The 15,381-nt window shown below is 41.4% G+C and overlaps 1 protein-coding gene across 2 annotated transcripts in view; it reads right to left on the bottom strand.

Annotated features, from left to right (window-relative positions):
* The window catches only part of PIK3R1 (phosphoinositide-3-kinase regulatory subunit 1), an 80,144-nt gene that overhangs the window by 62,048 nt on the left and 2,715 nt on the right, over positions 1–15,381 (bottom strand). For both annotated transcript variants that reach the window (XM_084833344.1, XM_084833345.1), the window contains exon 2: positions 6,338–7,073. In XM_084833344.1, the coding sequence (XP_084689470.1) occupies positions 6,338–6,671 (334 nt within the window). In that variant the 5' untranslated portion in view covers positions 6,672–7,073. The remainder of the gene's footprint in view (positions 1–6,337; positions 7,074–15,381) is intronic.

Genomic DNA, 15,381 nt, shown 5'->3' with positions numbered 1-15,381 from the left:
AACTTCCCAGGTCAGGGGCCACCACTGAGAAGGCTCTTTATTGACTACCAACCTTATAAAACTTAATTGTGGTCCAGTAAATAGGGCCTCCAGAGATGTAATTACGTTACAGCATGGGTAGGCAAGTTGGTGCCCTCCAGATTACAACTTTCATAAGCCCCAGACAGGATGGCCAGTGGTTGGGGATTATGGGTGCTGTAGTCCAATACATCTACAGTGCAATACAAGGTGGTAGGTGGAGATACCAATGCATTTCTCTCAACAATATTGTTTAAGAGTTGTGGTTGTACAACTTAAATATCAGCATGAGGGATAACAACAGATGAAGAGGGGACAATAAGTCTACTCCTGGTTTCTCGCTTTTCTAACAGAGCAACTAGCAAGCTGCCTCAACAGCCCCCAATGCTTTAGTGTGTCTTTGGTGTCCTGTGGACTACAGGCATCTTCATACAAGCATTGTGGAGAACCCTAGTTCTTAACAAACTCAGGCTCCCTCCATGATTTAAGATTTTTCCTAACTCCATTAAATAGTGCATGAACAAAGATAAAGAGCATATTGACCGATGACAAAAAAGTGAGAGTTCTCTCCGGCTAGTTTGCATACAAATCACTTCAAGTTAACTCACATTTTAACTTCCTTCAGACATTAAGTTATTCTCGCAATCATAAAGGAGAAAAAGATAGAAGGGCCGACAAATTAGTCCTAATTGAAACTCAGGAAATAAAGCCAGACTGCTCACTTGAGGAAATGATATTAAAGGCAAAACTGAAATACTTTGGCCACATAATGAGAAGACAGGACACCCTGGAGAAGATGCTGATGCTAGGGAAAGTGGAAGGCAAAAGGAAGAGGGGCCGACCAAGGGCAAGATGGATGGATGATATTCTGGAGGTGACAGACTCAACCTTGGGGGAGCTGGGGGTGGCGACAGCCGACAGGAAGCTCTGGTGTGGGCTGGTCCATGAAGTCACAAAGATTCGGAAGTGACTGACCAAATAAACAACAACAACAAATTGAAACTTGGTTGTTTCTAGTTGTCTCGCAGATTAGTACACAATTTCCAGTTGTTTGAAAAGTTTCTTACAATACAAATATGCTATAGAATGTGTTGCTGTTTCATGAAGCTGAACTGTAGATTTTCTGTACTTTACTTTCAGTAACTACTTCTATTATTTGAACACCTAGTCTCTTATGAGGATTAGGTCCTGATGATCTGAACCATTCTGCAGAGTGCTCCCAAATGCAATTTCCCTTCTGTGCAGTCCTTCAATAGCACAAGGCAGAATATCACTGGAGAAAGGCCACGCAGCATAGCTTCATCAATGTTATCACATGGAGCCAGGCTAAACTGACAAGACTCCCTCTTTTTAAAAGTTATTTTAGAAATCCACTTGCTACTTTTGAAAATATTTCTCTAACATTAATTGGGAGGGCAACCCACAGACAAAATTTCTTAGTTTGTGGGAACACATACAATGCCCATTAGATGTCTTAGGGGCTATACAGGAATATATATATATTTATTTAAAGAGCAACAGAAGTGGCCTCTCTCTCAAGTATTTGGCCAGGCCAGCCCTGATATATCCATGCAAATGTCATGTCAGGAGAGATGGGAACACCAGTGTTGGAGAGGGGGGACATACATCCTTCTCGAACCCCCCCCCCCCCCCAGAAATTGCTGAAATCAGAAGTGTATAAACAGCACTGCCTATATACAAAACACAGTGGTCACAAATTTCAGGGGATGTTTTCGAAGTTCATCCATAAATTATGGTTGGCTTATATTTTATTTAACAAGACTTTGTCCTGGCTAATACAAAGCCAGAGCAGTGTGGCTGCTACTTCCTGTTGACTGCATACCTCATGGCTCTAATAATGTCCGAGAAGAGAAACCACATGGGTTAGGCAAATAATCTGGTCATTTCCAACATTAGCGTCACTGGAAGAACTGATGGTGGTGTTTGAAGCAACCTCATGATTTCCCCAGCTAAACCAAGTGTCAGGTCACATGATCCTTCTTTCTAGATATGACCAAAACAGAAAAGGGTCCAATCATGGGAAAGTAGCAGCGTCACCACTCAGATAATATTGCATAGGCCCTTACTGTCAAAATATACTTAGATGAGTATACAACAGGTACAAGGATCTGAACTGACTAATTTGTAGTTTTACTTATGATTAGAAATATGGATTTTAAATTACACTAATGTGTCTAAAGACTATAATTATTAAAAACAAAAATTCTTGTGGCACTTTAAAAACTAACATATTCATTATGGCATAATCTTTTGTGGATTATAGCCCACCATCAGAAGTGTTATCCTACATTGGCAGTTCTATATAAATATGGTTTTATAGAGCAGGGTAGGATTGTGAGCAGCAAGGTCAGGAGGTAATGAAATGCAAAAAGGAAAGATTATGATAATTATAGTAATGCTTAAATGTATGTAATTATAATGATCATTCAGAAAACAGTGTTGATAACACAAATATTCTAGCATTGGTGACACAGTTACCAATATGTTAATCTTTAAGGTGCCATAAGTCTGAGCGTTTTGCGGCAACAGGCTATCATGGAAAAAACCCTGGAATTATTCGTGTTCCACAACTGCTTTGCATTTGCATGCTGTAAAACAGAACATACATTAAACAGTTTTGGATAGCATTAAAAATATATGAAATCCTGGGTTAGCTGCTCTGTCAGTTTTATGAATTAGAATTAGTTCAAGTGCAAGTTAGCACAAACCTCCAAAGATGGTACATGACTTTCAATCAGCTGTGTTGTTTCAAAGACACTATAGAAGCTCACAAAGGCAACAACACTGGTTTGATTATGTTAGGAGAACAAACCAAGTTTCAGGATAAGTAGGGTGCAATCCTGTCTGGATAGTCACCAGCCTCTGAAATTGGAGGCTGACGACTATCCAGTGCAGGGCAGTTGGAACACGGAGAGGGTCCTCTCCTCTGTGCTTTGGCTGCCCTGCATTTTTTTTGCCTAGACGGATAATTTTGCCTGTCTAGCTGCAGCTTTCGGGAGGGAAGGGGCCTGGAGACCTGACAGAAAGCTGTGTAAAGTAGCTTCTGTGGTCTCCTCCCCATCCCTGGGACCACCCCCGTTCCCCATCTCCATGCTCCGTTTCCAAGTGCGGAAAAGTAGCTGGCACAGAGAGAACCATGCTGATTACAAGGAGGTGGGGGAGAAACCGAACTATCCTATGGCCCGCTAGACAGTATCTACGCGCCATAGGATTGCTCCCTCTGTTTAATACTCACAAGTGAAAACCCAAGTAAAGCTTGTTTTGTTTATGGGAACACTCACTTTAAAAAAAAAAGTGGAAAAGGTACCATGGTGAATATATAGGTGGGAAACCACAATAGTGACTTAATTTGCAAGACATACAAGTATGTTTTTGTTTTTATTTGACTCCAAATAGTACACTAAGAAACACCACTTTTCTAGGCTCACCTCCCATATATTCATACAGAGCACTTTGAAACGGTTAAGCCCAGAGAACACAAACTTCACCAAATACAGTCAAGCAAATCTTACATCAGAGTCTCCTTATATTCAAAATGCACTCTAATGTGCAGAGCAATCATTTATTATCCTGGGAAGATTCCTGTTGGTTTGCTGGCCACATGCATCTGGACTATATAAAAGATTAACTATTTCATTCTATGGGGAGAAGAAAATTCCATTTTACCACATTTTATAATTTAAGACTGCAATAACTAGTAGTATTTATGCACCAGATATTTTCACCATAACACACCATCTAAAGGCTTTTCTTAAATTGTTCACTGGACTGCTGGAGCAAAGAGCTAGTGACTTGCACAACTGATGTATAAGGGCAGATCAGAAACTAACAGCAGTTTCTCCATAAGCCATTGGTAGTTATTTTGTCATTACTTTCTGGAACACGGTTGCGTTGTGAACACTGGTTTCTATGCCCTCTTTCCAGGTTTATGATTTTTCAAGTTAGGCTCCACTCACATGCATGGTACTCTTGTAGTAACATCCCACACTACTCAAGTACGCGTTTGAATACAAAAGCTACATAGTGCCCATGACTTGGGTCCTTCCTAAGTAACAGCAGTCTTATAGTTGAGTGATAATCTAGTAGGAAGAACGCAGATTGCTGGTCCCATCCCCAAGGTTCAAGTATTCACACACTTGCTGGAGAAGTGTGGGAAGCTGCAGTGGGGAAAGAGCTCTCACACTCCAAGCAGTGTGTGTGAACATGGCTATAGTGTTTTTTGACTTACAGCGGGATCCATATGCAAGAAAGGACATTGCCTTCAATTATGGAAATAACTTTTTGTTTTACAAGAACCCTCTAAAATATAAAAGGTGCTTTTATATTTGCCATTGTAGGAAGGACTGCAGATAACAGTGTGCTGAATATCTCTATTTCCTCTTCTACTTTGGGAGCCTTCTACCTCTCCAACAGAGGTCTTTATGTGCAACTTAGAGCCTCAGAGGGGAGTCTATTTGGATACATCCTGCTCCCCAGGAAATATGTATATAGATCTGTGAGAAAGATGTATATAGATCCATGTAAACACAGCCAACTCTTGCAATTCACTTGTTCTAATCCACCACTTAACAAATGACACTTTTCCATCAACCACTTCACCACATCACATATTGAAATTTTACCATTCAGTGCAACTGTAGGATCAGGGTAAAATCAGGAATAAGTGGAAGGTGAAGACGAACACTGTTACTGAGTAGTTGCTTGAACAAATTACACTTCTTCAAGAGTGGTAAAGGCTCATGTTAAGTGCAATCACTTAAATATCAAAATTTTCAAGCTGAACTACTTCTGTTGTAATGCGCACATTAGGAAGCTTGAACAGAGATTGGAAATTATTGAGACTAAGCTCCTGCATGAACATCAGATACATTTTTCTTATGAAAAATATGAACCTGTGTTCAGATATTAGCATAGCTCAGGACAGGACATAATTTTTCGTTGAATAAAAGTGTAGAAAAACACTACTAAACATAATGGGCTGTATCCAATGCTGTCCATTCAGCAGTGGAATGGAAACCACTGGTGGAATGGATCCCCCTCCCCTCTGCAGTCCCCCACATGCACCCCCCATCTGTTCTGGAGAGTTGGGGAACCCTCTGGAGCCAATCTGGGGGGTGCACATGTGAAGTGCAATGGGGAGGAAAGGAAGCAGAAGCCCTGTTCTACTAATAGAAGCTGGCTCACATGATGTTACCCAATATAATTCTGGGCAGGACCTTGCTTTATTCTACTGTGGCAGAGGGAGAGAAAGAGGAAGAAAGGTAATGACCATTTACACACGTGCATTGCCACTGACCCCAACGGGACAATACTAGGATACATGCTAATTGATTAGTTCCATTTAAATGTTAAGTTTCTTATTATCTTTTAGGGAGCAATCCTATGGCTGCTAATCAGTCACTAGACAGCCATAGGATATCTGGTTTTCTAGGAACGGACATCGGAGCCTGCACTCTGAGGTCGGTTCCCGCAGAACCAACCTTCCCCCCTCAAAGGCGATGCGGAAAAGCCTCATGCCCTGCGCTCAGAAGGAGCGTGGAGTGACCAAAACAGGGTGTTCTGGGGTGGGGAAGGTGGAAATGCTGGTACAACACATCCTACGTGTCATTCGGCAGCCTCCTCCCCCATCCCGAAATCAGCTGTCTAGCTGCAAATGTAGGGCAGGAGAAGCAGAGGGAATGATCCCCTCTGTGCTTCTCCTGCCCTGCATTGGATAGGCAGTCGCCTCTGACTTCAGAGGCGGCCGCCTAGTGCCATAGGATTGCACCCTTAATTGATTATATGCACAACCACCCATACATCTTGGCTTCAAATTTTTAATGTCAATTATCCTAGCTGATTGGTACAGTCATTAACAAATTTTAAATGGAGACCAACACACACTAAAAATTCTATCTACAAATAGCAAAATTACATTCAAGACATTTTACATCATTAGAAGGAATCTATTTTTTTTTATGTTGTTTTTAAATACCCAGATATACAAGCACCATTGGCACATGCACACGGCCCAACAGTACCAGTGTGTATTCTTTTCTATTTAGCCACAAGTAATAGCACCTGTGAAATATGTGGTTACTACTACATGGGTGTTATTCTAACAGGCATAATTCATGTTTACTGATCATACATATTGCTTAGGTGCTGTAAGTTGAGAAGTTTATTTTCTCAGAATTCCTCATTTTTATGTATAGAGCTTTTCAGAACTTTATACAGTAAGGGAACCCAATGAAAGTTCCACAGGATGAAGCTTTTGATACTGAACCACAACCATCTGGAAAAAAGACACACTACTAACCTGGTTGATCATTGTCTGTTCCTAGTCTTGCAGGACTTGGTGCCACAGGAAGCGGTCGAACAGGACGAGGCTTTGGAGTTGGGGGAGAAATTTTTTTTCTTCCAATATATTCTACGTAAGTTCCTGGGAAGTCCCCTCTTTCTCCAGTAGTTTCATTATAACCATTCAACCAACCAATTTCCTCAGGTTTTGCTTCTTCCCCATCACTGAATCCAAGGGCAACTAAAGTACCTTTATTCACAGTTAAAATATCTCCCAAGTGCAAGTCAATGTCTTCTTCTCGTTCTTTTTTGTAATCATATAAAGCTCTGTATTGGTATCCTTCTGCACTCATTTTGGCAAATGTCTCAACATTCAATTATTTTAGTGAACAACAGCAACACAGTGCTACTCGGTTTTATTGTATATACAATTAAAGGAGTTCTAAACAGGCTAAGTAATTTATCAGTTATGAGGACCGTAACACAAACATGTAAGAAGCACCAGGGTCTGTGGTTATTCTGCTGACGTTTGTATTTCTGTGTTTATATTTAATCAGTGAAAATGCAGAAGAATGTACTCTTTATCTATGTATAGACTCCCAGCTAGTTCCTTTTCGGGTTTGCTTGGTACTTATGGGCACAGTTTTTCAAGGTGGGCTGAATATTACTCCTTGCTGAACTTCCTTCTGACGTACTTGCCATAAAACATTCACTTGTCTTACAACATTTGCAGTGCAGGTCTGTACACATTTTACCTATGGAGAAAAAACATTCAGACACAGTATTAGTACAATTGCTCCAATCATTTAAGGCTCCAACTATAGTAAAGCTTAGGTTCTAGAGCAGGGGTGCGCAACCTGTGGCCTTCCAGATGCTGCTGAACTACAAAACCCATCATCTCTGACCACTGGTCATACTGACCATTGACCACTGGCTCAGGCTGACGAGAGTGGAGTTCAACAATATCTGGATATCACAGCTTGCCAACCCCTGTACTAGGGGAACATTTCTCAAAAATAGGTGTGTTGCCACAGATTAAAACTCATGATGAAAGTCCCAATAAAATTCTAACTGCAAACAAGAACACCAGAGCGTCAGCTAGCTCAGAAAATAATTCCTTGGGCAGGCAAAGGATATTCCTATATTGATGCTCCTCATTCCTAGATAGATAGATGAATGCTCTCTACCTTCAATGTATGCACTGCGAAGTATACACTGTGTACACCTCAAAGAGAGCTTCGGCTATTGGGCAGTATAGAAATGAAATAAATAATAAATAAATAAAAGTATTTTTTTTTACGCTGCTCCCTTTGATGCCCCATCTACTCTGGAAATAACGCCAACCCAAAGTCACTCTGTGGGCAAGAATGAACAAAGTCATAATGGGAAACCATCCTAATTAATGAAAATATTATTATCGTTAATGCCCAATCCGCCTCTGTATCCCTTCAGTGTAATGTCCCCCTCAAATTACTGAGCCAACAGGGCAGGGGCAGCAAGCAGAGAGAAAAGAACAGCTGGAGTCAGGGACAGAGAAGCACGGATGAAAGCCTCAGGGGGGAAAATATTTACACCAACTAACTCCAACACATTTCCATCCACAGCTGGCAAAACCTGGCCAAACAAAAACATGCCAGGCACAGCAGCAGACCAATGGCAGAAAGGCCTTTGCTGCAACGTCATCAGCCCTCCCCGCAAAGACTCCCGGGATAGACTTGTGCCGCGAAGGCTCCTGGGATAGATGCCGGGCGGGGGTTGGAGGACTGAGGAGGGAACAAGCCATGGCAAGCCTCAGAGCGTGCCACTGTCTGTCAGGAGTAATGTAGGTTAGCAAGCAAACAACCCACCCACCGTGGCTTGCTTATTTATTTATATTTATTTATTATTAAATTTATTAATCGCCCATCTGGCTGGTCACCCAGCCACTCTGGGCGATGTACAGTATACAATAAAACAGTTTAAAACAATAAAATTCTACAATAAAAACATTTTCTAAAATACCCTAACCCACCCCAAATGCCCGACTGAACAACCACTTTTTAATGCACGACGGAAGCTCATTAAAGAGGGGGCATGACGGAGTTCCCTAGGGAGGGAATTCCACAGAGTGGGGGCCACCACAGAAAAGGCCCTCTCCCTCGTCCCCACCAGTCTAGCTGTCCTGGCTGATGGGACAAAGAGAAGGCCATCCGAGGCTGATCTTGTTAAGCGGCCACAGTCTGGTGCTGCTGGAGGCGCTCCTTAAGATAGGCTGGGCCAGAACCATATAGAGTTTTAAACGTCAAAACCAACACCTTGAATTTGGCCCAGAAAACAACTGGTAACCAGTGCAACTCCTTCAGCATTTGAGTGATGTGATCTCGCCGGCGGCTGCCTTTAATCAGGCGAGCCGCCGCGTTCTGTACCAGCTGCAGCTTCCGAACTGTCTTCAAGGGTAACCCCACGTAGAGCGCATTACAGTAGTCTAAACGAGAGAAGACCAGGGCATGTACTACCGATGGGAGCAGATGGTCGGGAAGGAAGGGGTGCAGCCGCCGTATCAGATGCAGTTGATACAGCGCTGTCCGGCTCACAGCTGACACCTGAGCCTCCATGGACAGCTGGGAGTCCAAAATGACACCCAGGCTGCGGACCTGGTCTTTCAAGGATAGCCATGCCCCATTCAACACCAGGTCAACATCCCCCAGCCTCCTCTTGTCTCCCACCAAAAGTACCTCGGTCTTGTCAGGGTTCAGCTTCAGCTTATTCCTCCCCATCCAGCCACTCACCATCTCCAGACATTTGGACAGGGATTCTACGGCCAACCTTGGTGAAGATTTGAACGAGAGGTAGAGCTGCGTGTCATCCGCATATTGATGACACTGCACCCCAAACCTCCTGATGATAGCCCCCAGCGGCTTCACATAGATATTAAATAGCATGGGGGAGAGGATGGAACCCTGTGGCACCCCACAAGTGAGTGGCCATGGGTCTGAAACCTCCTCTCCCAGTGCTACCCTCTAGTACCTGCAGGAGAGGAAGGACCGGAACCACCGCAATACGGTGTCTCCAATGCCCAACCCCTCCAGGCAGTCCAGGAGGATAACGTGGTCAATGGTATCAAAAGCCGCTGAGAGGTCGAGGAGAACAAGGAAGGAGCATTCACCCCTATCCAGAGCCCTCCTCCTAGAGCTTCTTCTCTAGGGTGGCTTAGCTTTATGTGCAAACCTGCAGTCTGTCTCATATAAATTCTTACTGAGGAGCTTAAGTTGGGGAAGGTAAAAAAAAGGTGTTATTCCCCCTACACTTCCCCGGTAAGCATTGAACCACTGAAGTCCAATGGCTCTCCAAGTCCAGGTAGCTTTGTGACAGAGGCAGGACAGCTGCCAGGCAATAAAGGAACAGGAGCCCCTCCAGGTGTGTCACCCCAATTTAATCACTTTTAAATCCATTAACTTTCCTCTTGCTAACACATACAAGTGTGTGTGAGTGCATGCATGCATGCGCACCCCCACATACACACTCTTCAATGAAAATAATTTGCTGATAGTCTGTATCTGTCCACTTTCACAACTGTTCTTAGGGCTCTTCTCTTAAATATCTGCTCATGACTAAGAGTTAATGCTCTATTCCCCATTGGTCTACCTTCCCCAAGGCTGAGGACAAGAATGGGCAAAGCCAATTATAGTGAATGTATGCAGGAGGCGGGCAGGGTGTGTGTGTGTGTGTGTGTGTGTGTGTGTGAGACGAAGCTTTGGCATCGTGCCAAACATGGTTTGGGATGGTTCTTTTGAGAAGGAACATTGCTTCGACCCATTTTTTTCCCCTAGGTGAAGCCATTTGTCTCCATTTTTCATGTGTTCAGCCTCAATATATATATAGAGTTTTTCTATGAAGCCTTTCACTTTTTTGTCTTCCATACTTTCATTTAGATTTTCCAGAGTTTTATGTAATTGTACTTTAGCTAACTCATCTAGACCATCTAAGGAGTAGTTTTTGGACAGGTTGGGGTAAGTGGAAAGTTCTCAAATTATACCTGAAAGCTAAGCTTGAATATTTAAATCCTGATTCGATTGTGAAGTAGTGAAAAGAGTAATATGCTGCTGAAAAATAGTATATACATACTAATCATTAGCTTGCAGGAATCTAGAACAGTAGGTTTTATTATTTCACTTGTTATTGGTTCTATTTGATATTTTAGAAAATCAAAACTCAGTAATAATGGAGGGCACAATCCTATGGCCACTAGCCAGTGGCTAGATGGCCATAGGATAGGTTGGTTCCAGAGAACCGACCTCGGAGCCCGTGCTCCAAGGTAGGTTCCCGAAGAACTGACCCTCCCCCCTGCACTGCCTCATAGGCAGCGTGGAATGGCAAAAACAGGGCCTAAGGGGCGTTTCGGGGCGGGGAAGTCGGAAATGCCAGTATAACAGATCCTACATGTCGTCCGGCTGCCACTTCCCGCATTCCGAGGTCCTACAGCTAGACAACCAAAATTGGCTGTCTAGCCATAAATGCAGGGCAGCTGAAGCGCGGAGGGGAGAATCCCCTCCGTGCTTCTCCTGCCCTGCATTGGATAGGCAGTCACCTCTGAGTTCAGAGGCAGCTGCCTACTGCAGTGGGATTGCACCCTTAATTGTTGTGTATTCACTTGTTAGGGAACACCTTGTATAAAGAATAAAATTAATTCAAGGGGGCTGTGTAATTCTAGCAAGTAAAACTATTTATGAGATGATAATTCTTTCATATTGCATAGTCAGACAGTAATTTGCTGCAATTATGATGAATAACAGTTTTGTATGAAATTCCTGTTGATCTTTGGTAGACATGGTTTCCCAAAAAATGTCTACTGCATGGGAGTTGCAATGCGATCATATGGCACCATTTTCAAAACTCTGTATTCTATGAAATATAGGCCATAGAAAAATTAATTTGGTGTGAAAGCCCAAGGTTTCAAGATCAAGGAAATCATTTACATCTGTCATTATGAATAAATTATTCTAGGATCAAAAATCCTTCAGTTTAAGAGTCAAAATTCTTATAAATTCATTCATGCACCAAAAAGCATGAAATTCACAAGTTAAGGTATCAACCTTAATTTCTGCACCATGTAAGTAGTAAATATATTCTGCAGTTTCATGGATTTTGCTTCACTTCCATGTACCCACACTTTCTCTTGGTTTTTCAACCTCAATCCTCTTCTTTTAGAGGTCTGGGAAACCAAGTAAGCCAAGCCAGAGACTACAAATCAAGAGAAGTCATGGGAGCTCCTCTCTCACTCACATGCACACATGACAACATGCAGCAGCACATCACATGCAAATACACATGAAAACAAGAAAGACACCTGTGGTAATGAGAATCTCCTACATGGTCCTCAGGTTTCTGGATGTGACAAAGTCCTTTCCAACCAGGCTTCAGGAATTTGTCATCAAGATGAAAACGTGAAACAATAACAAACAAAATATGATCACAACCAAACAAGGATGTTTAGGCTTAAGATACTGGCATCTAAAATAGTGGTGTCACTGACAAACTCCTTCCTCCTGCATTGAGAGTTTTACTTCCCTATGTACAAAGAACTTCTTACCAAACATTTTTATGGAGACAAGCATATACATTGCCACCAGCTGTTCGACCATCTAATAATTTTGGTTGGATGATTAGCTGTGTATAGTTGATACCTATGACAGTGAGTCTGAAGGAAGATGAATTCTCTGAAGAGACTTGTGACTGCTGTATCTATGTCATTGCTGTGCTACATCAGATAACACAATGTGGAGATATATTTCTACAATATAACATTCTTAATGACTGATATAAATGTTTACTGAACTTCAGTATCTTTTTAATGTATCTAGATCTGCACTGAACAATCATGCACTAGAGGTAAAACTGAAGCATAACGTTCTTCCAATGTCTGCTGATTAATTAAAATCTATTTTATAATATGTCCTTTGGCTCAACTCAAAAACATGGGATTTGACACCATGTTCAGTCTATTATTATCATCATCATCATCATCATCATCAACAACAACATTTCTATACTGCCCCATAGCCAAAGCTCTCTGGGCAGTTTACAAAAGTTAAAACATTAAAATACAATATACAAAGTTTAAAAACCATTTACATAAAAGCATACGGACAGTATATACAAACATGTAACTAAAAACCTTTTTTTTTTTAAATTCTATGGGCCATGAGATAATAAATGCCATCTTATGATTCCCCTGCAACTCCAATTAATTGCAGAAATTTGGGGGGAAGCCTATTAAATCACAACTTGTCTGCAAATTATCCTCCATCAACTTTCCTATGCTGCTAATCATCATCCATCAACATTTTTTTTTCATGCAAAACAACTGCATTTGTCATTTGGCTGGCTGACCATAAACTAGTCTAGAAGAGTATCCCCCTATGTACACATAGTATCAAGAAGTGGTTCTGCATCAACCACCATCTATCAACATAACTAAAAGTTGAAATTATTGGAGTGGACAAACAGCCCTCTGACAAGTACAGTCCCTACCAAAGCAAGTATTATCTTTTAGAGATAGTTATCTGCAAAGGATTAAGAGTCAGTATTAGAATTGAGCAGGGGGTTGGACTTGATGGTCTTATAGGCCCCTTCCAACCCTACTATTCTGATTCTATGATATACTATTTTTCTCCATTCCGTGGTACCCACTGGGTCAGGAGGAATTTCTTTAGAGACTCAAACAGAAAGAAAAAAGATGCATTGACAGAAAGATGTCTCTGCATATGTCATTGCATGACCTAAAAAAAGCACCATCAAAATCTGAGGGACTCACTTTTTAGTAAAAAAGTAATGTTATCAGTATCTGTACTATGTAACAGTCAGGAAATGGCCTTTGACTGAAAAAGAAAGCACTTTCTATAGATACAGTAATTCAGATTTTTGCATTGCATTGCCACTGCATCTATGGAAGTTAACTACCCATTTTGTATCAGATTCAGGCTCTTAGAGAATAGTTCAGGGTGGGGGGGTCATAATTAAAAGGTCATGCACCTTAACATACACTACCAAGGAACTAAAGGCTTTGCCATTAACTTGGAAGGCTTACTGATGCTTATTTTAGAACTTTCACACCTATGCGAAGGAACACAACAGGAATTGGAAACAAGGGAGAAAAACGCATCGTAAGTATTAATTAAATTGTTCTAGTGTAATTTTTGTGTACACTGTTTTCCTCACTAATTCCTGCAACAAAAAGCAAAGCACTTAAACACACCTTGACTTAGGATTGTGGAACTTCACCAACATTCAACTAAATATGCATATAACATGTACCAGAAAATCAACACTTCCTAAATGTCTCAAATACTTTGAAATATTTATTATCTTTTAAAGAAATAATTTCAGTTCAACAAGTTCACAAGTGTGCGAGGACTACTCACTTTGTTCTCACTGCCACAAGTATTTTGGCAGATTGCCAAAGAGTTCTTCTCTAAATACTGCAAAATCTGCCTGACTTAATTTCCCCCCCATCCCCCAATTGTGAGAGACAGTATCCCCCCCACACATTCTATTAAAATTTAAAAGGGAGGATTGTACTGTAGATAAAGTACAGAAACAGCTCCCTTAAATACAAGGATTAACTGTGCATCACATGGGAAAAGAATAACCAAAGCACCAGCATATGGCTTTGTTAAGTGCTGAACTTCCTCACACCCAGATTACAAATACCAATGTGTTCCTTGCACACAGCAATTCCATTTTGCCTCTTTGCTATCTGCTAGTGTGGGCTTGTGCTGGAAATCAGGGTCAAGGAGTTCTCTTGCCAAGCTGGTTGTCAACCCCATGACAGCAATCTGCTGGATCTCACCAACACAGCCACAATGCCCCCACAATAGACAATACAGAAATATTGCAGCATTCACCACAGCCAAGAATATCAGCAAGTGATGGGTTATACAGCAGTCTCTTGTCTGCAGTCAGTCTGAGAGTAGGGAAGAATTTCCCATGACAAACCCAACTGTGTTATTGACCAAGACATCTTAGTATGAATTTTCAGCTTCTGGAGACATGTTAAGTACTATTAGCTCTGCCTATAGACATCCTTATGAGCTTACACATTCGACAACAAAATCAAATGTCATTTACTTGCTACATTTACTGTTTGCACTACTAAAGTGTTACACAAACCAACCACATTTAATCCAAACCCAAAACATCGACTTCAGCTACAATTACATAAACTATCCTGAACTGATTAATTATAGAAGTCCTTACACAACTTCTCGATGACTAACAAATACTGCATGCAAACAGCATTATAATGTTTTAAATAAAATGCAACTGGATTTTCCAAGTAGAAAAGTAGAGTAACCATTAAAGTAGAATAACCACACTTTATGTATTTGCAGTTTACAGGTTTGGATCCTCAGGTCTAATGAGTGGTCCACTTGCATCCCTACAGAGTTCAGATTCTTTCGTACAAGGCTATAGGGAGCTGCTTTACACTGTCAAGTGATCAGTCTCTCTAACCCAATACAGTCTACTCTGACTGACTGTGGCTTTCTGGGGACTCAGGCAAGAGTCTTTCCTGTTGCCCAAGATCCTTTAACTGAAGATACCAGGGACTGAACTGAGACCTCATACATGCAATCATGTGCTCCACCATTGAGTTGCAGCCATCAGACAGCACACATTCTAATTTTAGGCTTAGCAGTCATTTTTCAACCCCCCCCCCCAAATCCTTCAGAATCCTATTCAAGTCAATAGGACAACTCCAGAATAAGGAAGTTAAGGTGGCAATCCTATATGTACTTATCTGGGAGAAAGTCCCACTGAATGCAGTAAGATTTACTTCTGAGTAGACATGCCTAGGGTTGCACAATAAGAATAATACCTTTATCCTATCCAGACAAGAGCAATTTTACTAGTTTCTTTCTCATGTATACATCCAAAATAATGTCTTGCTGCTTTTTTTTTTTACTTTATAGACACTCCAAGTAATTCCCCCCACACCAGAAGTTCACTGTTGATGAACTTATAACAGTATAATGTGTAATATCCCAGTAACCAAACTATGTGAAAATTCAAGATATTCTACCAATC

Source organism: Heloderma suspectum, chromosome 2, assembly GCF_057233095.1.
Source record: "Heloderma suspectum isolate Gila_16-S chromosome 2, 16-S_ref, whole genome shotgun sequence".
NCBI lineage: Eukaryota > Metazoa > Chordata > Lepidosauria > Squamata > Helodermatidae > Heloderma > Heloderma suspectum.
The sequence above is the reverse complement of the archived record's forward strand: the minus strand, read 5'-3'. Positions and strand labels throughout refer to the sequence as shown.